The sequence below is a fragment of the Cryptosporidium ubiquitum genome, assembly GCF_001865345.1.
Source record: "Cryptosporidium ubiquitum isolate 39726 chromosome Unknown contig_16, whole genome shotgun sequence".
NCBI lineage: Eukaryota > Apicomplexa > Conoidasida > Eucoccidiorida > Cryptosporidiidae > Cryptosporidium > Cryptosporidium ubiquitum.
In genome coordinates, this window is record NW_021639815.1 from 1 (window position 1) to 27,098 (window position 27,098).

At 32.4% G+C, this 27,098-nt stretch overlaps 17 protein-coding genes across 17 annotated transcripts; 8 read left to right on the top strand and 9 right to left on the bottom strand.

Annotated features, from left to right (window-relative positions):
- Positions 1 to 15: 15 nt before the first annotated feature.
- On the top strand, positions 16 to 3,108 carry cubi_01030 (type I fatty acid synthase; the record flags this gene model as incomplete). Its single annotated transcript, XM_029018042.1, has 1 exon — positions 16 to 3,108. One exon carries the CDS (start codon positions 16 to 18, stop codon positions 3,106 to 3,108), a length of 3,093 nt encoding a protein of 1,030 aa, XP_028875379.1.
- Positions 3,109 to 3,158: 50 nt separating this feature from the next.
- Positions 3,159 to 4,307, bottom strand: cubi_01031 (uncharacterized protein; the record flags this gene model as incomplete). The annotated part of the gene is made up of 1 exon (XM_029018043.1): positions 3,159 to 4,307. The coding sequence occupies one exon, from the start codon at positions 4,305 to 4,307 to the stop codon at positions 3,159 to 3,161; it is 1,149 nt and encodes a 382-aa protein (XP_028875380.1).
- Positions 4,308 to 4,533: 226 nt separating this feature from the next.
- cubi_01032 (proteasome subunit Alpha type NTN hydrolase) lies at positions 4,534 to 5,289 on the bottom strand (the record flags this gene model as incomplete). Its single annotated transcript, XM_029018044.1, has 1 exon — positions 4,534 to 5,289. The coding sequence occupies one exon, from the start codon at positions 5,287 to 5,289 to the stop codon at positions 4,534 to 4,536; it is 756 nt and encodes a 251-aa protein (XP_028875381.1).
- Positions 5,290 to 5,897: 608 nt separating this feature from the next.
- Positions 5,898 to 7,319, top strand: cubi_01033 (replication protein a large subunit; the record flags this gene model as incomplete). The annotated part of the gene is made up of 1 exon (XM_029018045.1): positions 5,898 to 7,319. The coding sequence occupies one exon, from the start codon at positions 5,898 to 5,900 to the stop codon at positions 7,317 to 7,319; it is 1,422 nt and encodes a 473-aa protein (XP_028875382.1).
- A 217-nt stretch (positions 7,320 to 7,536) lies between these two features.
- On the top strand, positions 7,537 to 7,989 carry cubi_01034 (ubiquitin-conjugating enzyme; the record flags this gene model as incomplete). Its single annotated transcript, XM_029018046.1, has 1 exon — positions 7,537 to 7,989. One exon carries the CDS (start codon positions 7,537 to 7,539, stop codon positions 7,987 to 7,989), a length of 453 nt encoding a protein of 150 aa, XP_028875383.1.
- Positions 7,990 to 8,263: 274 nt separating this feature from the next.
- cubi_01035 (uncharacterized protein) lies at positions 8,264 to 8,902 on the bottom strand (the record flags this gene model as incomplete). The annotated part of the gene is made up of 1 exon (XM_029018047.1): positions 8,264 to 8,902. The coding sequence occupies one exon, from the start codon at positions 8,900 to 8,902 to the stop codon at positions 8,264 to 8,266; it is 639 nt and encodes a 212-aa protein (XP_028875384.1).
- A 205-nt stretch (positions 8,903 to 9,107) lies between these two features.
- On the top strand, positions 9,108 to 9,559 carry cubi_01036 (uncharacterized protein; the record flags this gene model as incomplete). The annotated part of the gene is made up of 2 exons (XM_029018048.1): positions 9,108 to 9,230; positions 9,287 to 9,559. 2 exons carry the CDS (start codon positions 9,108 to 9,110, stop codon positions 9,557 to 9,559), a joined length of 396 nt encoding a protein of 131 aa, XP_028875385.1.
- A 102-nt stretch (positions 9,560 to 9,661) lies between these two features.
- On the bottom strand, positions 9,662 to 10,112 carry cubi_01037 (60s ribosomal protein L37a; the record flags this gene model as incomplete). The annotated part of the gene is made up of 2 exons (XM_029018049.1): positions 9,662 to 9,925; positions 10,092 to 10,112. 2 exons carry the CDS (start codon positions 10,110 to 10,112, stop codon positions 9,662 to 9,664), a joined length of 285 nt encoding a protein of 94 aa, XP_028875386.1.
- Positions 10,113 to 10,645: 533 nt separating this feature from the next.
- Positions 10,646 to 11,071, top strand: cubi_01038 (uncharacterized protein; the record flags this gene model as incomplete). Its single annotated transcript, XM_029018050.1, has 1 exon — positions 10,646 to 11,071. The coding sequence occupies one exon, from the start codon at positions 10,646 to 10,648 to the stop codon at positions 11,069 to 11,071; it is 426 nt and encodes a 141-aa protein (XP_028875387.1).
- A 123-nt stretch (positions 11,072 to 11,194) lies between these two features.
- Positions 11,195 to 12,877, bottom strand: cubi_01039 (uncharacterized protein; the record flags this gene model as incomplete). Its single annotated transcript, XM_029018051.1, has 1 exon — positions 11,195 to 12,877. One exon carries the CDS (start codon positions 12,875 to 12,877, stop codon positions 11,195 to 11,197), a length of 1,683 nt encoding a protein of 560 aa, XP_028875388.1.
- Positions 12,878 to 13,072: 195 nt separating this feature from the next.
- cubi_01040 (uncharacterized protein) lies at positions 13,073 to 14,725 on the top strand (the record flags this gene model as incomplete). Its single annotated transcript, XM_029018052.1, has 1 exon — positions 13,073 to 14,725. One exon carries the CDS (start codon positions 13,073 to 13,075, stop codon positions 14,723 to 14,725), a length of 1,653 nt encoding a protein of 550 aa, XP_028875389.1.
- Positions 14,726 to 14,832: 107 nt separating this feature from the next.
- Positions 14,833 to 15,239, bottom strand: cubi_01041 (uncharacterized protein; the record flags this gene model as incomplete). Its single annotated transcript, XM_029018053.1, has 2 exons — positions 14,833 to 15,092; positions 15,149 to 15,239. The coding sequence occupies 2 exons, from the start codon at positions 15,237 to 15,239 to the stop codon at positions 14,833 to 14,835; spliced, it is 351 nt and encodes a 116-aa protein (XP_028875390.1).
- Positions 15,240 to 15,322: 83 nt separating this feature from the next.
- cubi_01042 (uncharacterized protein) lies at positions 15,323 to 18,422 on the bottom strand (the record flags this gene model as incomplete). The annotated part of the gene is made up of 7 exons (XM_029018054.1): positions 15,323 to 15,631; positions 15,893 to 16,212; positions 16,342 to 17,367; positions 17,434 to 17,675; positions 18,013 to 18,117; positions 18,163 to 18,348; positions 18,415 to 18,422. 7 exons carry the CDS (start codon positions 18,420 to 18,422, stop codon positions 15,323 to 15,325), a joined length of 2,196 nt encoding a protein of 731 aa, XP_028875391.1.
- A 161-nt stretch (positions 18,423 to 18,583) lies between these two features.
- cubi_01043 (cGMP phosphodiesterase a4) lies at positions 18,584 to 21,577 on the top strand (the record flags this gene model as incomplete). The annotated part of the gene is made up of 1 exon (XM_029018055.1): positions 18,584 to 21,577. One exon carries the CDS (start codon positions 18,584 to 18,586, stop codon positions 21,575 to 21,577), a length of 2,994 nt encoding a protein of 997 aa, XP_028875392.1.
- A 14-nt stretch (positions 21,578 to 21,591) lies between these two features.
- Positions 21,592 to 23,871, bottom strand: cubi_01044 (uncharacterized protein; the record flags this gene model as incomplete). Its single annotated transcript, XM_029018056.1, has 4 exons — positions 21,592 to 22,912; positions 22,955 to 23,078; positions 23,123 to 23,790; positions 23,843 to 23,871. The coding sequence occupies 4 exons, from the start codon at positions 23,869 to 23,871 to the stop codon at positions 21,592 to 21,594; spliced, it is 2,142 nt and encodes a 713-aa protein (XP_028875393.1).
- A 322-nt stretch (positions 23,872 to 24,193) lies between these two features.
- Positions 24,194 to 26,788, top strand: cubi_01045 (uncharacterized protein; the record flags this gene model as incomplete). Its single annotated transcript, XM_029018057.1, has 1 exon — positions 24,194 to 26,788. The coding sequence occupies one exon, from the start codon at positions 24,194 to 24,196 to the stop codon at positions 26,786 to 26,788; it is 2,595 nt and encodes an 864-aa protein (XP_028875394.1).
- A 30-nt stretch (positions 26,789 to 26,818) lies between these two features.
- On the bottom strand, positions 26,819 to 27,085 carry cubi_01046 (uncharacterized protein; the record flags this gene model as incomplete). Its single annotated transcript, XM_029018058.1, has 1 exon — positions 26,819 to 27,085. One exon carries the CDS (start codon positions 27,083 to 27,085, stop codon positions 26,819 to 26,821), a length of 267 nt encoding a protein of 88 aa, XP_028875395.1.
- Positions 27,086 to 27,098: the final 13 nt, after the last annotated feature.

Here is a 27,098-nt window from a genome sequence, read left to right on the forward strand (position 1 = left end):
TGGATCGAACAAGGAATGGCAGCAAATCTTAAGCAACACTTGGAAAAAGTCGGTATGTACGGTATATCCAATGAGTTGGGAATTCGTGTATTAAATGATATCCTATGTTTTGTCTCAAAAAGTACTTCTGTTGTTGGTTGCCAATCATTAAAATGGGACACATTCATGCGTCGTTATAATACAATACCCACATTTTTAAGTGAAGTCGATTATAGTTCGCAAGGAAGATCGCAGGGCCACGTTGATATTAGCAAGTTGTCCGATGAGGAATTAGTTGTGGTAATTGCTCAAATTGCTCAGCAGTGTGCAAGTTCGCCAACATTACCAAGTCCAGATACAGTTTTGTTGGATTTAGGATTAGACTCATTGGGAGCAGTTGAATTTAGGAATTCGGTACTTGACATGACCGGGGTTAAATTACCTCAGACACTTGTTTTTGAAAACCCCACAATATATGCGATTTCCATGTATGTAAGGGATCAAAAATTAGGAAATTCGTCAACATTTGATTCTACAAAGAGTTATTCACAAACTTCGAGCGAACAAACCAAGATGACAATTGAACAGTGGCTTTTATCTTCACTAAAGCAATCAGAAAGATATATTTTATATGTTGAAACCTTTGAAAAAAGATATCAAACAATCAATAATTTAATTGCTGAGACTGATATTATTAGTGCATTAGAGGACTTGGGAGTTGAAAATAATGAAGATTATGATCTATTATATGTCTCTTGGAACGAATTAATTTCTTCAGAAGAGGAAAATAATAAAAAACAAAATGAGAACAATGGTAAAGAAATTGATCAAAAATCGACTTTTGACCCAATTGTGGATGTAGAGGAAATCAGAAGTTCGATGAAATTAAACTTGGATGGAGTATTAACAACTACTGATCCCTCCGAATTCAAAACTGCATTTTTGACAGGCGTTACAGGATTTGTTGGCAGAATATTGCTTGTGAAACTAATTGAGGAGTTTAAGAATATGCAGATTGTTTGCCTTGTAAGAGCAAGTAATCCCGAGAAAGGTTTAGAAAGAATAATTAATGTTTGTGAAGAGGCGGAGATATGGGATTCATCCTATGCTTCTAGGATTATTGTAGAATGTGGAAATTTTGAGGAGGAGTATTTGGGGCTTTCAGAGGAAAGGTATTATGAATTATGTAAGGAAATTGACGTAGTTTACCACATAGGAGGTGATGTGAACCTATTAAGCAATTACAAAAGGCTAAGAAAAACAAATACTCTTTCACTAGTTGGAATAATTAATTTCTGTACAACCATCAAGCTTAAACATTTGCACTTCTCCTCAACACTTGGTCAGTTCCCAGCATTCTTTGCAATGTTCACTAGGGAGTTTGAGAGTGCAGTAGTTAAGGAAACAGAAGGACCATCTACTAGAGAAATGAGTAGGCTATTCCCTCCCACAAGACAAGGTTATCCTTGGAGTAAATGGGCAGCTGAGCAAATTTTAGAAGCTGCCCATCAGCAAGGCCTTCCTCTTTCGATTTACAGACTACCAAATACATACGTTGCCTCAGATACAGGGTATACAAACAAAACCGATTATGCGACGGCTCTATTGATCGCTTCAATTCTTGAGGGAATATTCCCTATTGGTTCTTCTACCGCACCATTAACACCAGTTAATACAATTTGTGAAATAATAATATCTGCATCTAAAAAGAAGGAGAGAAAACATTGGAGATATAATTTATTAGATACAAGGATTTTAGGAAAAAAACATATCGAAACTCTGGCTTCTCAACTTGGATTAGAAAATTATAAAGGTGTTGCAATTGATGAATTCTTTACTGCAATAAAAAAGAGGGGGCCAGAAAGCCCCATCTTTAAGTTTGTACCTTTAATGCAATATTGGAGGCACTATTGGTTTGATAACACTGAAAGAACTCAACCCTTCCCGGTTGATACATCAAATGTGTTTGAAGACATGCCTGAAATTTCATGGCCACCACTAGATATTACTTTCCAAAATTCGTTTTTATATTGCGTAAAAAGAGAGTACTTCCCACCAAACTCTTGTTCGGTCTCTTTAGCTCCTCATAAATGTTTCAGCGATGCTTTGAACGAAATTAAAGCAGAATTAAACACAAGAAATGCTCAGTTCAACCAGAATAGATATGAACTTATTTGCAGAAAGATGAAAAGTAACGCAGAGACGATTTGTGATTTATTGGAAAAAGTTCCAATTAAATTCTATGCCAAATATTCTTATTACGTATTTTTGAAACAATCTGTAATAAACCAATACATGGTCGAAGAGTCCTTAAATTCTTCAATGATAGAAAAATTTAAGATAATGAACTGTTATTTTATTACAGGAACAACTTTTGAGGAAATACTGGAAATGAGAAAAATTCTGAGGAAATCGTTAAATAATTACAATGAATTAAAATTTGCAGATATTGCTTGTCCTTATCTCCCAATAAAGAATTCAAGAAGATTAATTTTAGAACAAGTAAAAATTGCAACATCAGTTTTACCTTTATCAAGATTTGAGATGATAGATTCAGAAGAAATATTAACAGATGATTCAATTTTGTTAGAAATGTTTATGTTTGCTCCATTTAGTCTGCCATTATTATCCGGTAAAGAAGGCTTCGAAGGATATAAAAATAAAATAATAAGTAGTTCCGAGAAAATAATTGAAGCATATTCATCTTTTAAAAATTATGTTACTCGAACATTAATAAAGAATAATTACAACAATAAGTACCCAATAATTTTCAGTTCGCCTTTCCATTTGGGTTTTGTAAAAGAAATTCTACAGATATTTGAAAACTCCAAAATCATTGTTATTACTAATAAAAAACCACACCACTCAACCATAAAGAACAAGTCGTCAATTTTAAAAATTTTAAGATCAAAATATATTAACGTGGATACGAGCGGAGACGATAATTCTGAGACATCAGATCTAACCGATATCCTTGAGGAAATGAAAAGTAGATTTATTATCAGTGAACCCAGCATTGATAAAAATAGACTAATTCATCTCAAAGATTTTGGAGAAATAAGCCAAAATGAAAAGACAAACGTACAGTTACAAGATTTTTGTTGCAACAGTATAGAAAATAGCTTTTAAATTAGAAATGATTCTCAAAATAGTTAGATTGTTACATTAAGATTATTTATTCAAATATTTTCATTTGAGAATAATAATGATGCAGCTAATTCAGTATTTCCGTTTGCAGCCTTTAATGCATTGATTACCTGAGTCTCAGAAAAACCTAGTGATAAAAGTTGAAGTTTTTTTTCTTCATCAAAACATTGATCATTTGTTGTATTATTTGATTCAATTAGATTCATTTCACTATTTATTTCAGATTCAGATAAGAATTCTACTTTTTCATTACCAATAGTTAGCAAATTCTGATTTAAATCAATACAGCATTGATATCTTTTAAGTAAGTCTAATCCAAATAGAAAATCTACGCGATTTTCTTCAAGCACTGTTATTGAGAATGGAAAAAAAGAATTTCCAATTTTCATTTGAGCAACATGTATTTTTCCAACAATTTTACTTATGCCCACACCTTGTGCAATTCCGCTAAATCTATAGTCTATTAGTCTCAAGAGATTGCACTTTTCGGCACATTTCTTAGACATGATTGTTGTCTGTGCACCGCTATCAACAAATGCTTTAATTGAATGACCATTAACCTCTACATTTATGTATAACATATGAACTTGCGCAAAGCTTTCTGGTAAATGGTCTTGAGCTAAAATTAAATTTTCTTCAACATTTTGTTTTCTTACTTGCTCCTCAATTAATCTTTGATATTCTGGGCTTAACGGGTCTAAATTGTACATATATGAACTTGAACCAGAAGACATAGAATTAAGATTTCCGGCAAAGTAATCATTTTTTACTAGCTCTGTAAACTTTTGAATATCATCTTTATCAATTGCATCTTTATATTCATTTGATTTTGAACAATACAATAACTTTAGTGACTGGTCTTCTTTAATTTTTGTAAATAGTTGTGATGAAAGTGTCTGAATTAAATTTTCAGAGTAATTTGAGGAAAAGTTAAGGCTGTTAACGGCACTTTGACTGCTTTTCTCTGACACAATAAATATTGAATCTTTATTTAAAACCTTTGATAATGCAATGTCATCATCTTGCAAAGTATTACCTTCAATTGACAATTCATAATTCTTTGAGTTATCTAAGTTAAACTCGATTTCAATGAGCGATTTTAAAACTTCAACAGTAGTTTCTTTATGGATTTCGAGTGAGATGAGCTCTCCTGTTGGATTAAATAGAACATTCACCTTCATTTTTATGTTTATTCATAAATTTGTATGATGGCGGGCATGCAGACGCACCCAAACTATCATGCCACACTTAAGATCAAAGTGGCAAAGAAAAAAGCGCAGCGGAGGAATAAGTCGAGAAAAAATAGACAAACATAACGAATACAAATAATCAAAGAAAAAAGACATTAGGTCAAGCTCTTAAAAGTATTAGATTTACTAAAATCGACTTTTCCCTTCAAAATGAGTCTTACTCAGCGCTTGCAAGGTCATCTATGTATTTTTCAACACGCTCATTAAGTGAGTCTATTTGTTTTTCAGGAACTATAGAAAATTGGAAATCTGACCCAGGGCCGATGAATGCCATCTCTAGTTCGAGGTTTTTCGATGCTCCCTCCTCTCTAGATTGTATTATAACTCTTGCTGCCTCATATAATGCGTCTTCTTCAGATAAATTCTTGTCTATTAACTTTTCTAGGTCAGTTCTTGCAAATTGCCTACCTTTCCCAACTGCCATTGCACAGTATTTATAGCATGAACCTGATGGATGGATGCAATAAAGTTCAATGCCCCTGTCCTGGTCAAGCCCACCTAAAAGTATTGAACAACCAAATGGCCGAACTGAACCATAGAGAGTAAAGTTATGCATATACATTGCAATTCTTTCCGCCAATACACGTATTGGTATTGGGTTCCCGTAGATCTTTTGATAATTTAACGATTCTGAACGTGCTATTGAAACTATCCTGTTCGAGTCCGTAATAAATCCCGCAACACAACAACCAATCTGATTATCAATCGCAAAAACTCTCCTATTAGTACCTGCTACCATCATTTTGCTGGCAACATATTTGTCCACAGCGAAAACAATACCCGATTTGTAGGTCATTGCAATAGCAGTTCCACTATTATCAATGGCCTTGCTTGCATATTCAACTTGAAAGACACGCCCATCAGGAGAGAAAGTAGAAACTGATGAGTCGTATCCAGATCCTACACTAGTCATGCTTGAGAACGCAATTCAAGAGCAGAACCAATTTTTTGTAAATATTGATTTTGATAACGTTAAAATAATATTATTGGAGTTTAGGAACTATCCCCACAATGATTTAAGTATTTGTATAAATAGCGGGTAGTATTTATTAAATTTAATATTTTCAATCATTTCCCCTCGTTATGATTACTATATAAATAAAAAAATTTAGATTAGAGACAGTTTAAAAATTAGTATTTCATTTAATCATAATTTAATATATTTGATTCTTATCACTGATTTATGTTTCACAAAATGCAGTTTTTTCATTTATTCCAATTTCTAGGACGAAACCAATTGCTCAGATTATTACTTTAATGACCAGTGTTTACTCTCGATATATATATTGTATATTATATTATATATATTTATTTCATTAAATTATCATTTACATGTACTTAAATTCATTGAATAATTGTGGGGCATGAAATTTGACTTGCTCCCCCTCACAATCTGATTAGCTTTTATTTCGTTTTTAATTCAAATAAAAGGTTGATTAAAGAATTAAATATGTCGGAGTAAGTTTTTTAATAACATTTTGTTGATTTTCTTTATATATAAACTCTTAATTTAGCTGCTTTATGCCAATCAGAGAAGTAAATGTGAACAGGCAAACTATTTCCATTAAAGGCCGTATCGTTCAAAAAAGTTCACTTCAGACATTAAGAAGTGGGCTAAAATTTTTTCACTTAGACATAATAGATAAAGATAATGATGTTATTAGAATTAAGTTTTGGCGTCAAAAAGCAGAAGAATATTATAATATATTACATCACGGTTCAGTATACATTTTAAAATGCACAGGAAACGATGTTGTTGTATCTAATACGAAGTTTAATGATACTTCAAATCCCTACGAAATAAACTTTTCTGACAGGTGTCTTATTAAAAAAGCTGAGAATGATGATGATTCAATAGGCAAGGCACCCAAATATATTTTTTCGACTATTAAGGATATTAAAGAAATGCCAGTTCCCTCGATAGTTGACTTGATTGGAATAGTCAGACAATTCAGCCCTTGCACAAAAGTGATTTCAAGAAAGAACAATGATGAAGTTTCCAGAAGAACTATTTCAATAGTAGATAAAACATGCTTTCAGATAAATATTACATTATGGGGAGAGTTAGCGGAAGTTAGGGATGAGAAGTTATCTGGAAATCCAGTAGTTGCATTGAAGAGTATACAAATACGGGACTATCAGGGCCGACAGGGATCGACATTAAACGGAAGAAGCAATATGGAATTTTCAATTGATGATGAAAAAATGGAAGAGTTGAGGGGCTGGTTTAATGATATAGGAAATACTGTAAAGTTTGAATCAATAAGCAATTTGTCTTTGAGTGAATCACCTAATAGTATTGGAGTTAACGAGAAAATATACCCAGTAAAGACTCTTAAAGATATAAGGAACCAAATGGAAGATAATGAGTTTTCATCAGTCCAATCATTTCAGGTTATTGCAAGGATTTCAAAAATTGGTTCGATAAACGTAAACCAACAAGTTCCCGGAGATAGAGGTGGCTCATTGACATATGATGCATGCCCAATATGCAAAAAAAAAGTTCTTTTTTCTACTTCATATTGTGAGAAATGCGACGAATCTGTAATCCCTGAAACTAAGTTCCTTTTCCCTGTTACTATTGAAGACCACACATGCTCTCTGACCGTTCAATGTTTTCATGAAATTGGTTCGATTTTTATTAAAGAATTGAATGCTTCGAACTGCAAAGAGATGGAACAAAATAACGACAAGAAGTTAAACTTTATTCTTAATCTCCAATGCATGTGGAGACATTACAATCTCAAGATCCAATTGAAGGCTGAAGAATACAACAACCAAAAGAAAACTAGGGCAATAATACAGTCAGCTGAACCAATTAATTTAGATCAAATTTCTTCTAAAATGCTAGAATCAATTAATCAATCATTACTAGGTAAAGCTAACAAACGTTCTTTATATGATGAGAACGTTAACATAAACAAAAGAATTTCAGTCGGGTAATTAACTAGAAGAGACGTCATAAATTGTTAATAGAGTAATCCTAATTGCTTAAATATTCTCTTAATTTCTATTTTTGTTAGTAGAAATAATTTAACTATATTAGTTTTTTTTTCGTGAGGTACCACGCGCGCATGGTTACTTCTATTTGGATTCATAATGTTCACCTGCGATCAATATCTGATTTTACGGGCACAAAGTAATTCAAAATCTTGGAAAAATGTCGATTTCAAAGAGAATACAGAAAGAAACTATGAATCTTGCAAACGACCCATCACCCGGTATAAATGCTGAGCCTGATGAAGACAATTATAGATACTTCAAAATTATTATGATGGGTCCTGAGGGTACACCTTATGAGGGTGGCAAATACAGACTTGAGTTGTTCCTACCAGAGCATTACCCTATGGAACCTCCCAAAGTTAGGTTTTTAACAAAAATTTACCACCCGAATATTGACAAACTTGGAAGAATTTGTCTGGACATTTTGAAGGACAAATGGAGCCCAGCTTTACAAATTAGAACAGTATTGTTGAGTATTCAAGCTTTGCTAAGCTCTCCGGAGCCGAACGATCCTTTAGATACCATGGTTGCCGACCATTTCAAAAATAACATATTAGATGCAGAGTCAACTGCCAGAGAATGGAACCGACTTTATGCCAAAGGATCATGAAGTCACAAAAGAAAAAACGCAAGGTGCATTGGTGCTAATGTATCGAATATCCCCACTTTTCTATAATTTGGGTTGTTTAGGATTGATCTCTGCCTGATAAGACTTTGTAAACAAATTCTTAACAACGCCATATTTAACAAGTAGAATATTAGAAAAGTTAAAAGTATCAAATAGTTGGTTGACTTAATATAAAGGCCAAACCAATCTAGCCACGGATAGTTATTTATGGAAACACCGTGATCATTAGACAAAATCTAACTAGAACAAAATCACTCTAAAGCTTTTTTTCTTCTTTTTTTATGAGTTCACGAAGCTCTCCTATCAATTGTGACTCCTTTAGCAATCTTTGTTTTTCGTTCTGAAGAGCTATACTTCTTCTCTCCTCCATCGTATAAACCTGATTCTCCTTTCTGATTCTTACGGCAGTCATTCTCTTATGCATACTTCCGCTCATTACATATCCTACCTTCTCAAACGATTCAATCTGTTCCCCTGTTAATCCAACCTCACCTCTTCTCGGTATTCTTTTCCCTGCTTGCACAAATTGTGCCATAGCCTCGCCTTCACCATGTAAAAGAGCTGCTCCATAATTCAGGTTTTGATTCATTATTTTTTCTTGAATTTCAGAAACAGATGGACCAAAGATATTATCGTCCTCAATCCTTTCTTCAATGCAACTGTTAATACCACTTTTCGAACTAATTGAAGCAGCATCCTCACCTGAAGATAAGTCTCTTTCAAAAGAGGACCTTCTTTTATCTTTCAAATGTTCAATAATATTTTGTACATTTGAAATGCCCTTCTCTGGTTCTTCATCTAAAGATATTTCTTCATTCCAAAAGTTTCGAATAGTCTTTTTCAGCTCCTTTCTTTTTTTAGTGCGTTCATGTAACCATGAGCTCAGTTTTTCCATGTTAACCCATCATGAGTTCAACATTATAAAATAAATTATTAAGTTTGATTTAATTATTTTATCAGTTTAATTTATTTCAGACAAAATACAATATTTACCCTCAAAATATTGCCGGTAATTACAGATTGAAACCCACAGAAATTATTAAAGTAGAATATTAATTGCATAAGAATAAATAGCAATAAAATTGAGTTTGCCACTAATAATGGAGAAGAAATTTGATTTAAGATATTGTGAAAAATACCCAAATGAATCACTAATAAACGGGTTTGTTCCTAAAGATCTTGGCACGAAGCCCAAATGCTTACCACAGCAGATTCAAGAAAGCGTAAGTTGAAAATAATAACTTTTTAGATTTCAAATGAAAATTCTCATTTTTCCTAGGGTTTTGTTAGGAATGTGGAAAATGAGTTGAATATGCTCAGTGCTATACAAGGATATCACTTAGCTGCGAAATCAAGAATGGAGCAGGATTTGGTTTCAAAGGCCCAAAGGCATCCTGGAATTCCGAGTTCTCACTTGGGACTTGATTTACTGATGGATATGGACGACAAGATTGAAATAAGCGATGTCTTGGGTACAGAGAAACCTACAAACCCATTGGGAAGAAAAACAGTTAACGATGCATTGGAATCTATATTCAATATTAATAGTTAAACTAGGTTCTTTCTACAATATTAAAAGTATCTAATTTAGTAAGAGAAATACCTTGATATCACTAGGGATTTGAAGTGATCTAAATTGTCGATAACTATTCGTTTATTCTGCTTCTTCTCTTTGTTTCCTTAAACGTGCAATTGTGGATCTGGCTGTGACTGCTGCTGCAGTGCTTAGTTGCCATGCACCTCCTGCTAAGACCTTCTTGCAACCTTTACACTCCCAAATTCCACAAGCTGTTCTTTTTGTCGAAGTCTTTCCACAAAACGGGCAAACATATGTCTCACGTTGTAAGATTTCAGTCTTCTTTACTTGCTTACGTAAAGAAGCACCATATCTAGTGCCAAATTTACCAACAATTCCGACCTATAATAAGGTAAAAAAAGTATGTGAAATATAGAGAATCCTTTATATTAGAGGTTGAAACCAAATAAATAACAATTAGGTTCAAATACTGAACATAAAGCACAATATAAGAACATAAAAAAACCCACTCACACGGTTTTCCTCCTCCTGCTCAAATACAACTTACCTTCTTGGTTCTTTTACCCATTTTCTTCTAATTTTTTCAAACTAAAGTTAGTGCTCTAAAACACTGTTTTTTTTTTTATCTCAATGAGACAGTTTGCTCGAGCGCGTTGTCTCGGCTAATGCGCGGTAACAACACGTATATTAGCATAAAAACATTACTAAATCAGAGTAATTCGATCATATATTAATATTAAAAAACTAAGATTCTATTAAACATGGATTGATTTGACAAACGTACTTTTTAATGAGGCTAGATGGTTTTAAAATGAACTTTAAATTTTCCTGTTTCTACGGATAAAAAGGTGTCATTTTACTCGTATTTACTGACTTAGTGTGCCCACATTAAGATGAAAAATCTTATTACAATTTTTACTGTCGAATTTTACCATGTTTGTTCTCCCTTTAGGTAGAGTAGACTTGATCATAAAAAGTGCAACTCACCGCCTAATTATACACACATAGATGTCGCATGTAATAAATCTTTTTTTTTCTATTCCTCGAATCATTTATATTTGGCTGATTTGTTAAACCTTATATTCACATACCGTTAGAATCATGTCTGAACTGGAAGCTCAGAGCAATCAAAGTACTGAGCGTAAAGTGGTTCAAGAGGACTCTGCAGAAGAGAAAGTAGATGCAACCGAAAATCTGAATGAAATATCAGTAGATAACAATGCTGCTATTGAGTTATTAAATGTAAACTTGCAAGACATGTTTGCTAACTCCTTTATCGGTGCTAACGTTGTCAATGCTACAAGAATGCAAGAGACCATTGGCGAGTCTTGGCCTTTTGACCAGTACCAAGCAACAGGTTTGTTGCCGGTAGATTATGCATACTGGTTAACGCCCTATAATACTTCAATAGGCCCAACTGCATTTGTAATGATGCAAGCTACCGCAACATTCCCAGATGGCACTCAGATGGATGCCCAACAAGCAAGAGCCCGAAGAAGACGCCACGTATTCGGTGTTTGCTGTTGATTAATACTAGATTTCTGAGAAATATAGTTAGAAAACAATAAATTTAAATTACTTAACTGCATAATTTTTATTAACTATGATATGCAGGTATTTCAAGGTATTAAAGTCTCTTAAATACAAATACTAATTAACTAAGCATTTTTTGCAACTTTGAATAATGATTTCAGCAGTACTTTTGAACTCCTTTAGCATTGCATGTTGTTTTGTTTCCAGACTAACCTTTTGAGATATTTTTTTAATACATTCGAATATTTCATTTTTTTTTTCAATTGATTTATTTTGATTCAATAACTTTACTATATTACCTTCATGTAGAATGTGCTCTATTAATTCTGAAATCAACATAAATTGATAAGGAACACACTTTCCCATATTTCTACTAATATATTTCAGTAGTTTAATAGTTTTGTTGTATTCGTTATCTCTCGCAATTAAATGCAAAGCTCCTCTTGATGAAAGTGATTTCAAGAGTGAAATAAAATGCGACCAGCTCATTTCAAGAGTAATATCTAATGCCTTTTTATAAGAATATGATCTTAGTAGCCTGTCAAGCTTTGTTTGACGTTTTTTGCAGTTTTTAACTTCTATATCCAAAGCGCTCACATTTGTTCCTCTGCCTCTCTTATAATATCTTATCGTACCTGTTCTATATCCTTTATTTAATTCGTTAATTCCTTCATCAATGTCAACCCCAGGTGCTTCTTCAATTCCTAAAGTAGCTTTTTTTCTTACACTCCAACTATTATCTTCAAGAGCAATTGCAATATATGACGAGCAATTTGATATTGCAACTTTTAAAATTCCTTTGTTATAATTAAAAGATCGAATAAATTCATATGTTTTCGAATTATAAATACAAACATTATGGTCCAGACACCCAACAGCAAATATATTTTCATTAGAAGAAATGGTTGTAATTGTTCGACCAAAGTTTGTTATATTGTGAATACAGTCAATATCAGCTTTTTCTAAGTCCCAAATTTTAATAGAAGTACCTCCACATGAAACTAATTTATTTCCATTAATAATATCGATACATTCGACGGGGAAATTATGTTTCAAGGTCTTAATAGTAGCTATTTGATCATCTTTGCTGAGTGTAGCATTATTACCAACATCAATACGTTTGAATTCTGAAAAACGCCAGATTTTGATATTAAAATCATAACTACAAGACGCAAAATAAGTATTTACAGTGTATGCTGCGTTTGAATCAAAATTAAAATGTTTAAACAAGCTATCTTCCAGTGGTAGTATACTCTTGATTACGTCATTATGTGCAGGAACTGTCAAAATGTTATCACCAGAAGAAACTTCTAGAACCAAAATTTTACCCGTTAATGTCCCAGAAATAACTTTGCTTTTGTCAGATGAAAAGGCAATTGACGAGAATTGTTCATTACTCTTTTTAAATCTACGGATAACTGTCATGGTTTCTGTATCCAACGCAATACATTCATTACTTTCCATTGAAACTCCACAAAGCCTACCATCTTTTCTTAAAGCAGACGCGGTAATTAAATTTTTAGAATTAAATGAAGCAAGTCCACTCGAACTTTCCTCATTTTTTTTTGCAGGGTTTACTATTTTTAGCTTGTTTCCTGTTGTAATGAAGAGAGAAACTTTTCCATTTAAAGTAGTGAATTCCAAATTCTTGATCGTTCCATCTTCATTACCTCCGTTAGAATACGAATACCGATTATTAAATAAAGCTTCAGAATATAAGGATTTTTTCTTTGATTCAATTTCAATTGGAATATAATCTCCCATTTTAAAACTGTCAAATTCTACATTTTTGTCTTTCATTTAAGAGGTCATGGCGCTTTTAACATTACAATGTTGCCGCTTAAAGTCACACATCTCACACTGCATGTTTTTTTATAATTCTCAAGGAGATGGCATGAACTTACAAAACATTGTCTCATAATATATTATTAACTCTTTTTTTTTTGTTTTAAATTTTATATATACTCAATAATATGATGATTTATTGTCAGTAAAATGGAATTTACCAAACTTGTTAGTAAACCTAGCTTCAAATTAGATTTGGAGAAGATCAACTCTAAATTTGAAGCAGGATTTAAAAGTGATAAAAGCTACGAAACTGATTTTGGTCAAGAAAAGCTTATTTTAAAACATGGAAATTTAGATAATAATGTTTATGCAGGTGATGATAATAGTCAGATTTTGGAGCAACTAAAGCGTATAGAAGAAGAGAATATAAGGCTTCGTGAAATAAATGAGCAGCTTTCAAGGTCGCTTTGCATGAGTACAAGGTATATTTCAATGAATAGCAATAGTTTCCCTTTACAAGTAGATGATCTTTATAGGCAATCATCGTTATTTAATAATCAGTCTTTATCAACATCTAGATCAATATCTATAAACCCACAAATGGTTAAAAAAGTGAAGATGACAGTAAGCGATATAATTGGAGATAGATCCGAAATAGCACTAAGTGCTACGTTACTAGAAGATGAGTATTTTTTGGGTTTGGAACCAAATTATGACAGACAATCTGCAAGAGTTGTATTGTCGAAAACGCCTTCTTATTGGAGTATTAAGAAAATACCCCATTTTTGGGAGGGATTCTCGAATATAATGTCTTCCGTAATGAAAAAAGGATTCCTAAATACTCTAAGTTACTGGTCTTTTCTAAGGGCACCGCCAAGCCCTAAAAAAAATGTAAAGAGATGGGAAGGAATTACAATCAAGTATAAAGGGCCACTCAAAGAATTTAGAGGGTATTCATTGGCTGGAAATGATGATGGGTTATTTGTTTATCTTGAGTCAGAAGAGGATGCTTATGACAATATATTTTACTGCAATTTTAGGAAGAAAAAGGAAAAATGTACTGAAGATTATGGAGAGCATGAGTGTGATATTCAAAAAAATATATTAAATTTGTTACACGCTAATACAAGAAGTTTTATTTGCGTCGAACCAAACATCAAAAGTAAAGAAGGAAATATAATGATTAAATTATCCGAATCTAAAAAGAATAAATTGATGTTTGAAGAAAGAAGTGCGAGCGAATTACTCGCTAAACAGTTACTAGTCTCTACTGAACAAATTTCCCAAGATTTTGAACACACAAATAGAAATATTAATCAAATTTCTTCTTTTCCATCTTTCAGATATTACGAACAAAACTTTCAGAAGATTAATTCTAATAGGTATTCTTTTGAAGAAAACTTTACAAGTAGAACAGTGGAATTATGTTCAGCAGATAAACAAAACAAAGTTAAACGAGGTTCACTTGCAGATGAGTTATCAAACGAGCTAGCTCATAGTAATCAGTCACTCGGTAACTTTTTTAATGATGTAAATGATTCAAAATACCTTTTTAATGAGAATATTGACTCTAAAGAGAAAATGTCTCATAGAGAAACCCTCGAAATTACTGAAAGAAAACTTGAAGAAAATTTAAAAATTTGTTCACCAAGAATTAGAGCGTCAAATATAATTAATGATCAAATTTCAGGATTTGAATATCATGAAGTTCCTTTAACTAGAAGATTAAATGTGGTTTACATTCCTTCTACAACCGCTGTGTTGGTTCATGACTTAGTTGATAGTGAGGAAGAACTAAACAACAATATAGATAATGAAAAAATAAGTGATGCAGAACAGGAATATTTCAAGATGAAATAATTTTCGATTAGCTTATTAAAATTAATTAGTTATATTGGATAGTATTTAATTTTGATAAAGGATTTGTTTATATTTAGCAAAGAAAATAACCTTTTTCTGCAGAATATCTAGCTAAATAATGTTGATTTATTAAGCCAGTTATAAAGAGAAATTAAATCTTGTTTTTCAGTATTTTGAATAGCACCTTCATCGTTAATTACGTATTGGAGGAAGTTTTTTAATTGATAAGTAAGACCTTTGATAGATTTAATGATACGAATCTTTTTATCCATTATTTTTAGCAAGTTAGTTATTCCTTCTATTTCGTGTTTAGCAATTGCATTTCTTAGGGATAGTTTCAAAACATATATCTTCAATGCGTTTATTCCTGAAATATGATCTACAAATTCAATATTAATTCACCAGATTTTTGGTAAAACTTACTAGAACCAATTTCAGCCTCACAAAGGGACTTAATTGAACAAGTTAATTTTCTGGAAATATTCCGTTTGTATTTTATACAGTTATCTCGCATCTTATTTAAATTAGAAAAGTAGAAAAAATCACAGCGCGAAGAGGGGAAAACGCAGGGACATTATGCACTCAAAAAAAATTTGGTTAAAATTTGCAACATTTACTAGCAATATTTAATACAGTTTTGTAAATTATATCAAAGTAGCTCTCTAGATCCAGAAGAGTTGTTTTATCAGAATATTCAAGTAGTTGTCTTAATAAAAAAAGGCCCAAATAATTCGCGATACCTACCGCAACTGATGGTGTAAACTCTTGTCTAATAAGAAACGCAACATTTTCAATCAGCTGATCAACTTTATCGTGGCTTATCTTAATCGGCACTCTATTTGAAAATCTAGTTACTATTGGTATTAACTGTTTATTTAAAATATCGATGATTTCCCTTAAATCCCACTCGCCACGGCCTGGAAGAGATAAATGAATAAAAAATCTATAAGGCTGTTAATAAAGTTATTCAGTTCAAAAATTACTATGGACTTAAATAAGAGCTCAGACAAATGCCTCGATTGTAATCAACATAAGCTATACAGCCAATGCCATTGATACAAAATAACAGGAAAATCAGTCGACAAACCGTTATTAAGGTATCAAATTCATGCTCGTCATCTGATTTATCATCATTACTCGATAAATCCACATAAAAAAAAGACCTACCTGATATACATTAGCACAGACAGGATATCGTCTCTTAGACGTACCAAATATCATTATTTCTGAATGCATCCACTTATTTGAACGAGACACTAAATCAAAAAGAAACATTAATGAAAAAAGTGTATTGTTGTTTCTCATTAAATATTGATCAATATCCTCAAAAACCAGAATAAATCTGCGCTTCCTTGTACAGACATTTATCATCTCCTTTAGGTATTTCTCCAAAAATCCAATAGTTGCATTGAAAATGTCTGCAGTCTGAACAAAGTTGATTCCACAGTTTAAAGAGTTGGCAATTGAGGTAACAAGAAAGCTTTTACCTAAGTAATGATTAACAGTTATAAATTGAGTGTGCAAGCATCAAATTTAAGGCTCATATTTCAACATGAAGAGTTAATGACCTATCATATAGTTCTTTTCTCACTTGCTTGCCTTATAATTCAACTTACCACAACCCTTTCCACCAGAAACAATAATACCAGATGCCTCGTTAAAAACAACTGGAAGTTGGAAATTAGATGGCTCGGGATAGAGCAAAATACATGGAAGTAAAAAATTTTTTATTTTGGAAATTACCTTAATACAGCCAATCATATCCCCTAATCCACCTTTACATAAACCAATCCCTTTATTATAACTAAAATAAGTTATTTCATGCCTAGAATAACCGATTGATTTATCCAACTTTCCAACCACAAAGTTGAAATAATACAAAAATACACTGAAAAAATCATTTTTCACACCATTTGGTACAAGTGCAATAAAATTACCACATGAAGTGGTATACGGAATATTGCATAGTTCAATATCATTCAAAACGTCTTTAATGCGAATTAGATCAATCTCGTTTATGACTAATTCTAATTCTTTATTAGATAAAGCCATAATAGATTCAGAGTGCATATCAATCATTTCCTTTAATAAATAATCTAAAGCTACTTCATTAATACCATATCTTTTACGAATTAAAAACCTAAGGAGGGAAGTTTTATCCACCTTAAGTAATGAGCTGCTGAAATCCATCTCAAAAAACATTCCATATCCACGTTTCAATATGTATTTTAAATTTATCGTTTCCAATTGCGAATCCATATTGGAGTCTTTGCCAACATATGAATCCACATCCGAAACAAAAAATGAGACGACTGGAATGTCTTCATAGTCCCAAATATAAATGTACCTGGAAATCAAATTGATAAGAACAGCAAACTGGTTCAAAGCATTAGCGTCATAACCATTATTTGACTTTATATAGTATTGGCCTGCATTAACATTTCCAAAAGAAACCAATATCGCAGGAGGAAGGCCTGGTCCATTATGTAAAGAACTTTGTAAACACCTCCCCATTTTAGAAATAACAGCCAACTCATTATTCAAATCACGAATACCATTATTAAGGCAAGTAGAAGCCGGGGGATTTGCTCCAAAAACATACTTATCAATTGATACATTAAAAGTAACAGTTTTAGGTAGGTCTGAATTTGAGGTAAAACAAGTTTTTGAAAAGCTCGATAACAATTCACTCAAAAAATATTTTTTACCGGATCCAATGCTACCTGTTAACAGAAAAATCTTGGGTAAACTTTTAACGAACAAATTTATCTCCATCATAGTCGAATGAGAAAAAGTTTGTTCACATTTCTTCAACGATAAAAAATAAAATAATGACCCAATTTTTTCAAAAAAATCATCAAGTAAGGAGCCACCTACAAATGATTTATCCAGCCTTAACCTCCATTTTGAAAGAAAAAGGGAGGTTTGCTCGAAAAGGATTCCTCCATGTCTATCCTCGTGCATAAATTAAGTGGGAAATTAGAAGTTCATACCTGATGAAATTTTAGAATTACCGTGAATTAAAAATAATTTAAGAGACCGTTGTACCAGGTAGAACAAGATATTGTCTACCAGTTGGCGCAAAAAGACTGTAATAATAATGGTTAGAATTGGAATATTGAATTATAGTCAGTAAAAAGTATTTAAAAGATTTGCATCTGTTTTGCGTTGGAATTGGTCGGGATTCAGTACTTTAGTATTTACTATGTATCTTTGTAATTGAAAAACAACACTGTTAAATACCTATTCAATGTTATTTTTTTCAAACTAGAGAATAATTAACTTACCTCCCCGAAACATGAAAACCGGAAAGTTGTTTTAGTGCATTTTTCGCATCTTCAATCTCATCGTATACTACGAAGGCCGTGCCTTTTGTACTTTCGTCCACACCCCTGTTTCATTTAGTCTGTTTACAAACAAAATTCACTAAAACTTACTTTCTTATTTGTCTTATTGTACCATGCCTCCCAAAAATGTCGTAGAGATCGGCAGGAGAAATATCATATGGAAGCTGTCTAAGGTGAATAGCGGAATGAGATCGAAACAATACAAATGTAGGCCATACCTTACATAAAGAATTCGACTTGTGTTGGAAATTGCCATAACTGAAATTCAAGCAGAATCTAATAATGCTACTAATCACAATATTAATAATTTATATAAAAACAACTCCAATTAAAGTTACTCACAATACCATATAATTAAATATTACATTAATGTTAAATTAAAATATAGGCGGTACGAAAGGAGCGCTTTCCTACACACAATTTTTACTCGCGCGTGCAATGTAGAAGTTATAATATTGCGGAATGTCGCACCATCGATTTCCTCTAATCCTCATCCAAGGAGAATTTTAAGATGAGTGGGCTGGTCGGTTCTCCCTCCATAGGGAGGACAGTACCATTTGAGAAGAATGATGATTGGGGGCTCAATCTTGATTTGGGCGAGCTCGAAACGTATGAAAATAGGGATTTAAAAACTAGGTTAAAAGAACTAATTTCACCTTTCAAAAAAACGTTTTCTTCTGCATCTACTCTAGAATACTTACATCCATTTACATTGAAATTTAGAAGCGAGATTTTAGAAAAGAAGTTTAAAAAAAAATTCAGAAAAAGAACGGAAATTGGTATCTTTTGGATTGGGTTGTTAACATTATTTTTGATCATGCTGGATATTTTATTGGAAATTTACAATCAGAAAATGAATGAAGCTTCTAATAGTTCAGTAAACACTTACTTCATAATTTGTGGTGTAGTTGCAATCTGCTCATTATTTCTAATAATTTCATTTTTCATCAATTTTTTAAATAAACATTTGGAAATTATTTTTACTTCAACTACAATAATAACAACAATACTTAATATAACTGCAGGGAATTTGTTGCTAGATGCCTCTCTCTCTCCAAATAATGATTACGATCCTGCAGTTCAGAATTCTAGATCATTGATTGTAATTACAATTTGCTCTATTTTGCACTTTATGTTACCAATATCTTTTATCAGCATATTAATTTATTCAATAGCAAGCATTTCATTCTATATTATTTTGGTCCCTTCTATGCTGAGACCTATTCCCAATGAAACCCAATATGTTTCCACGATCATTTATCTTCTTGTATTTTGTTTAGTATGTATATTGGCAAAAAGAGTTAACGTTAGCTCTTCTAGAAGAGACTTTTTCAACATTAATCTCGTAAAGGCAGAAATGCAAATATTGGAAAATTCCATGAATCAGGCACCTAAATCAACAATGATTGAAGGAACCTTAGCGAATATCAATAAAGTTCAACTGTTTCTTCGTTATTTAAATACTTCATGTACAAAAGGAATAAATCGTAAACTGTTGCACGATGCAATGGTGGACTTGACTTCTGCACAAGTCACTCTATGCAGGTCAGATGATATTTATGCTGTCGATCCTGTTGCAATTTTCCTACCTCAATCACTTCAGACAAATGTATCTCAAACTCCATCGAGACAATCTAAGATTAAAGTAATTGGTAGTGGAGATGCAACTCCAAAAGAAAACTTTTCACCAATTATTTCTCCAAAGATAAAACAAGAAATTGGTATTACTGATGATATAAGAATTCCTATTTCTCCAAATTCTCCAAAGTTAACTGGGCAGTTCTTATCTCCAAAATCGCACGAAAACAAGTCAAGCTATATTAGTATTGATTCTGTATCGGCGAGAAGAAACACAGAGTCTAGAGCAACTGTTACAACGATTCCTGGCCCCTCTCGTCGTAGACTCTCAATGATGATTGCTAATGCAGGAGAAAACTCTTCAACGTTTATTGATCCATCAGTTGAGAAGGTAAGGGAATATATCACTGCAGAGTTTACTAAATCATCTGCATCTAGAAGAGAAGTTTTATATGCTTCTAAAGTTTTTGATGGGTCTAATTCTAACCCGAGCAATACAAATGAAAAGATAAAAGTTGTATCTCAAAATTCAGATGCAAATCAAACTGTAGAAAATATGATTTCCCGTCAAGGGCCATTAAATGAGCCTGTAGTCAGTGGAGATATTGAAGATAACTATAAACATCTTCTTAAGAATAAACGCAAGGTAGCTCATTTTGCAACCCATTCAGTTTCAAAACTCCTTTCTATAAAAAATCCTTTTGGAACAATTTCATCACTTAGTCAATCTTTTTTTAACGAAACAAACCCACATAATTTCACACTTCCCGAACTTCCCAAGGGTGTTAATGCTGAACTTTATTCTGATTTGGATAAGGCTTTGCAACTAATGGATAACCAATATTCATCTAATTGGGATTTGGATATGTGGAGATTAAATGAATTAACCAAAGGTAATTGCTTAGCAGTAGCAGGGCTATATATGTTACACTTGATTGCTTCAGAAGAGAAAACCCAAGAATTGAATTTTGATTCATCTAGTCTACCTAGAGGAATTACTACAGCGTATTCTTCTTCAATTACAGCACCTTCTAAGCTTATTGGAAATATATCAAAATTCAATATATTTTTTCGAGAATTAAATATTAGATACCTCAACAACAAATATCACAACGAACTACACGGAACTAATGTATGCCATCATGCAATTTGTTTAACAAGAGCAACTGGACTTTGGGATCATTTAGACACTGTGGAGAGGCTTGCGTCGGTTGTTGCATCCTTAGGGCATGACGTAGGCCATATTGGAAGAACAAGTAATTTTCTTGTAAACTCAAGACACATGCTAGCAATCAATTATAACGATCGATCTGTACTGGAAATGTTTCATGCATCCTTAACGTTTCGAATAATCTATTATTATGGAGGTGGAGCTGCTGATTTCTTGCAAAATTGGGACGCAGAACTCCACAAAGAGTTTAGGAGAATAGTTATTGAGTTAATCTTAGAGACTGATATGCATAGACATTTTGAGTGTGTTTCCAGGTTTAGAGTAAGAAGACAAGCAGTTGATTGGGATCCTTATGGCGATGTTCAAGATAGATTAATGCTTGCTAGGACATGCTTAAAAGCTGCCGATATTGGTCATGGAGCATTGAAGTGGAACCAACACTACAAGTGGTGTAGATCAGTTGTAGAAGAGTTTTTCTTGCAGGGTGATGAAGAAAAGGCACTGTCGCTGCCTATTTCTCCAATTTGTGACAGGGAATCCACAGACGTCCCAAAGTCTCAGGTTGGGTTCTTAAACTTTGTTTGTCTTCCATTATTCCAAGAATTGTGTTATGTGGATGTAGAAGGCGATGTAAGAAGATGTATTGATCGAATTTTGGAAAACATTAACAACTGGGAAGATATAGCTGAGGCAGGCATTCAATGGGACAGTGAAGATGCACTAACCTTTGTTACAGAAGAAAAAGTTGACTCATAATAGACAAAGTTATATTATAGAAAAGTTAATGATAGTGCTAGTATTAAGGGTGATAGTAATCCTATTAACAGATGTTTGAACATTGTTGATTTTAAGCACCTATCATCCCTCAATAGATCAAATAAATTTTCCGTAAAAATTTCATAAAGATTCCTCTTTTTATTACAAAAATTTTTTTCTATCTTGATTTCTAACCAGCTGATCCACTGCAATATAGGTATACTCTTAATTGTTCTATAATGCCTTGAAACCTGATCAAAATTATCCAAAAGTCTGTTACAAAAGCTATTAGTCCCTATTAGATGTTGTTCGTTGTGGCAAAATATCTCGTTTCCCAAAACAGAGTTCCAAATAGATGCGGAGTTTCTCGCCTTTTTAATATCGAAGCCAAAATTGTAAGTTAAATTACTAGAATTTAAGGCATTTGCAATATCTATTAAGAAATACCTTGACCTCATTATTATTTTTGAAAATAAACATGCCAAGTTTTTTCTCTTTCCATAAAAATGAAAATATAATATAATCGCAGCGAAAATAGACCCAATAGTAACCCTTCTAATAGTTGAAGAATCCGTAATCAAAGCAATTAATAGAATAATTGGGATTAGAAAAACCAAAATACTGAAATTTTTTATCGAAAGATAAACTGAGAAAACTAACAAAAATACATTATTCATAATTTTAATAGAAGCGATGATATTTCTGTATATGTTGCTGTTCTTTTGAATCCCTAGTAATTTAATGAATACTTTAATACAAAAAGTAATTAGAGATGTGGAAAATAATACCAAAAAAGTTAACGTTTTAAGCCAAACACTTAAATATGCAAATCTTTCAGTTGGGAAATTGGAACATTCGAATGAAAAATAACCCATTTTATCAGTTATATATCCAGTTAAGAGTAATATCGGAGTAATTGACGAAAGCAAGCATGCAATTAAAATAATTCCAATCAATAATATACTATTCCCTTTCGAGATCTGTATCAATATTCCTGTTGTAGACGATATCAGCATTGGGATCAGTGGAATTAAATAAGTTCCAAAACTCAGCGCAGAAAAATATGAAGTATAGTAATACTTGTTGCCCGATTGATGCAATTCATCATGAAGGTTACTTTGAATCTTAACAATTCCTTCTAAAAATTTATAAATTTCAAATTGTTGTATTGGAAATATTGATATGAACTCATTTGTATTTTGACTTTTTTTATAATGATCTACCAATTGATCATTTTCTATTGGGGCTTCACCAACCAAAGAAAGGGTAAATGAAGGGATATTGTTCTGCAAAAACCTACTATGAGGTTTACCTGACCCTTTATTAAATGCTTGTCTAAACAATAATTTGAATAAATAGAAACATGTTAAGGCTTACCTTGTTATTGAATCCCAAAAAGTTCTCGTATTGATAGATATAGGAGGATAAATGAAGCTTGACTCAATCTCTCTTATAACAGCATTAGGAAAATCTTGGTTTGTTTGCAGCCCATCCATTGATTCTAATAAAAGTTAAGAGTTAACCTACATTTTACAATTAACTTACCGACATCAATAAAAACTTTTTTTGGAGTAAATGATAATACTTCAATACACATTGCAGTTCTTATTCTACCATTGTACTTTAACAGTCTTTGGTTTGTTGCTAAATCTTTCAGAAATGAGCTAACACCCATTGAATTTGGAACGTTAGAATCTGTAAATAATAAAATAATATCTTTGGAAGTCCAGTAAACTTTTTCAAAATGTTTCGAAAGTGGAATGATTAAACCTGCTGCACTCCCTAATTCACCTTCTCCATCTTTATTTTCCCACGGGAAAGAAATAGATATTATTAGTACTTCTGAAGAATCACCTCTTTTCGATGGAACTACCGCTGCAATATATCCATAATTTGAATGATAAAAATGTTTATCTTTACTTGAAGAAAAGTAATCGTTTTTGATAATATCAATATCACCTGAATCCCCGCATTCAATGCAATGAGTTTCTTTTGTTATAGAATTAATTATACTTTCTGCAACCAATTCAGCGCTACCTGATTTTTGGGATGTTAATACCTCTTGAGTTACTTTTTTGTAATCAAGTATGATCCCTTGGTCAACTGAAGCTTTATTTACCCCTTCAGAAAACCCACTTTCTTTTACTTCCGTAACTTTGTCAAAGCCAGGAAGTGATAAAAGTAATAAAACCCCAATTAGCAGCAGGAACAACCTACGGAAATAACAAAAAATATAATTTTTTTCTGAAGTATAGCATTACTTACCTGAATAATCTGATTATATTCAAGTTCATCCTAGATTTAAATTATAATGAAAAAAGCTATTGTTCAAGCAGTATTTGTGCGCGCATGGGAATCATAAACTTAACACTTTATGAATAATGATAGTAATGTAGAAATTTGATCTATTACAAATACATTATAAGTTTTCAAATATGATCAAAGAATGCGCTCCAATTTGATTACTGCTTATTTTATAGCTACTTTGTTTAGCTTTATTGAATAATTGTATTGTTTTTTTTAATGGCTAAAATAACTAATATTCACATCTTTTACCCGCAATATAATTATCTCTTTTGCCGCACAAGTTGACGGTCATTTTTGACAATTTATAAAATGGCCAAAGGAGCATTTCAAAGTTTTGGATTTTCTCCAAAACTTTTGGACTCAATCAGAATTATTGGTTATTCTCTTCCGACTCCGATACAACGTAAATGTTTCCCATCTATTCTAGCAGGTAGAGATGTGGTTGCTATGGCAAGAACTGGCTCAGGTAAAACTGCGGGTTTTGTATTGCCTATGATTGAACGATTAGGTTGTTCTCATTCTCAAATTGTTGGAATTAGAGGGATCATACTATCCCCCACTAGAGAGCTCGCATTACAGACCTATCGTGTTGTACGGAAACTTTCCTGCAAAACTAATATGGTTATTTGTGCACTTACAGGTGGTTCATCACTTGATAGACAGTTCGAATCGTTATCTGGGAACCCGGATATTGTAGTTGCTACCCCAGGAAGATTATTTCATCATATTATAGAAGCAGGACTATCGTTAGCGGCGGTTAAAATAATTGTTCTTGATGAAGCAGACCGTTTATTTGAAATGGGATTAATTGACCAAATTGAGAGAATACTGGAATCTATTCCAAAGAATAGGCAATGCATACTAGTTTCGGCTACAATGCCAACTGCGCTTGCATCATTCTCTAAAGTTAGGTTAAATGAACCGGAAGTTATTCAAATAGATTCAGATTATATTTTAAGTGAAACATTAAAGTTGACATTTTTATTCACAAGAGAAGACGAAAAGCTTGCATCTTTACTATTCCTGTTTAGAAATATTATTTCTCCTAATGAAAGAGCTATTGTTTTCTGTGCAACTAAACATCATGTTGACTATATTGCAAAAATTTTTGAGGCAAATAACATTATTGTCAGTTATATTTATGGTAATATGGATCAAGAAGCACGCACGATGCATTTAAGTACATTTAGAAAGAATAAGAGTAGGGCATTAATAGTAACTGACATTGCTGCCAGAGGTGTGGATATTCCAATGATCAAATATGTTATAAATTTTGATTTTCCGCTGAGCCCAAAGCTATTTGTCCATAGGACAGGAAGAACAGCTAGAGCAGGCCAATATGGTAGAGCGTTTTCACTTATTACTTCTAGAGATTTGCCGTATACAATGGAACTTTGTTTATTTCTTGGTCTCAAAATGACCACTTTAACTTGTAACCAAGTTACCGATCCTTCCAGTGACTACTTAATCGCGGAAGAAAGATCCGAAACAAATGCATATGATAACAGTTTTTCTAAAGAATTGGCACCTTCTATTACTAGCTCATCTTCATTAAGTAACTTAAATGACAGATCAAGATTAATTTTAGCTAGTTTTCCAGATTTAACATTCGAAATAGAATCCATTGAAAGAATTCTTGCAGAAAATTCTGAAATAGAGAGATACAGAAGGTCGATGGAATCTGCATATTTATTATATTTGAAAACTAGGGCGTCATCTTCAAAAGAAAGCTTGAAAAGATCACGAGAACTTTTAGATAATTGTGGAGGAGTATCTAAAATATTAATGACAGTTCATCCGGACTTGAATATAAGTGAAAATGAAACTCATTTAGATATGATGAATAATCCCAATTTCAAAGTTATCAGTGATCCTCTTATTGACCACTTAAGATCATTCAGACCAACTGAAAATAAGGCTTACGAAAATAAACATGGATACCATAACCAAATCAATGGGAAAATGGTTTTAAAGTCATCAGTCAAAATGAAAAAAATTAAAGATATGAATATAATTGCAAAGTCAATTTTAAATGAAGGTAAATTCAGCAGTAATACAAATATTTTTGAAGGCCAATTTAATTGTGCTTTAGACAAGATATCTCAAGATAATAACACATCGCAAACTGTTAATAAAAAAAGAAAACCTAAAAAACAGTGTAATAGAGTTAAAGAAGCAGAGCATTTTTTTATTCCATATAAGAATAGTCAAGAAGAAATTTCAAGATCGGCTGGATTACAATTAGAATCATCTAGCTTTGATATTAATCCTGATGAAGAAGGTGAAATGAAGAAACAAAAATGCGTTAGAAAATGGAATTCTAAAAAGAAGAGGTATGAACTGGTAGATAACTTAAGACAAAACCCTATCAAAAAAGTGAATGAAAGCGGCGTTAAGGTTAGGGGAGAGTTAAAGTGCACAGGACAATATAAAAAATGGAAAGCAAATACAAATTTAAAGATCCAAAATGTTGGTGAAATTGAGGACAAAGAGCTTAATAAAAATAGAGGTAAGAATCGGCCTAAAGATAAATGTAACATTAATGATAGCAACAGTTCATTTGACTATTCAAATGTACATGATAAATACAAAGGGATAGTGGAAGCTGTTAATAATGGCATTAAGCTGACTCATAAACAAAAACGTATTGCAAAACGTATTGGGATAATTAGAGAAAACATTGCTAATAGGGGTGGAATTTTACAAAATGAAATAAAGACTCCACAGCAGATCCTTAAAAAACGGGCCAATGAAACTAAGAAAAGAATGAGAAATGATCCAGAATATAGAAGAAAGCAATTGGCAAAAAAAAGTAAGGAGTTTATGGAGAAAAATTTAAAAAAAGTCATTGAAAGAGGGAAACCAAATAGAAGCAAAGTTATTATAGTTGAAAAGCGTAGGTAGTTATTTATTTAGTTACAGATATAGACAATTTTATTTTATTAAAGTTTTTCTTATTTCATTAAGAGACTTTCTGTTAAAAGTAACTTTAATATTTAGTGAACAGCTTTCACATTGTAAAATTACGGAGCTCTCATTTTCTTCAGTTTCTAAAGCAGCTACTTCTTCAAGATAAGTAAGTGTTGTCCAAAAGACATCGCCACAAGAACAATTATATGATAGAGTTCCAGAGTTAATATCCAACCATTCAAGTTCATCAATTTTAACAACCTTCCATATAAATCTGTTTCTATCATTCATAGTAAAACTTGAA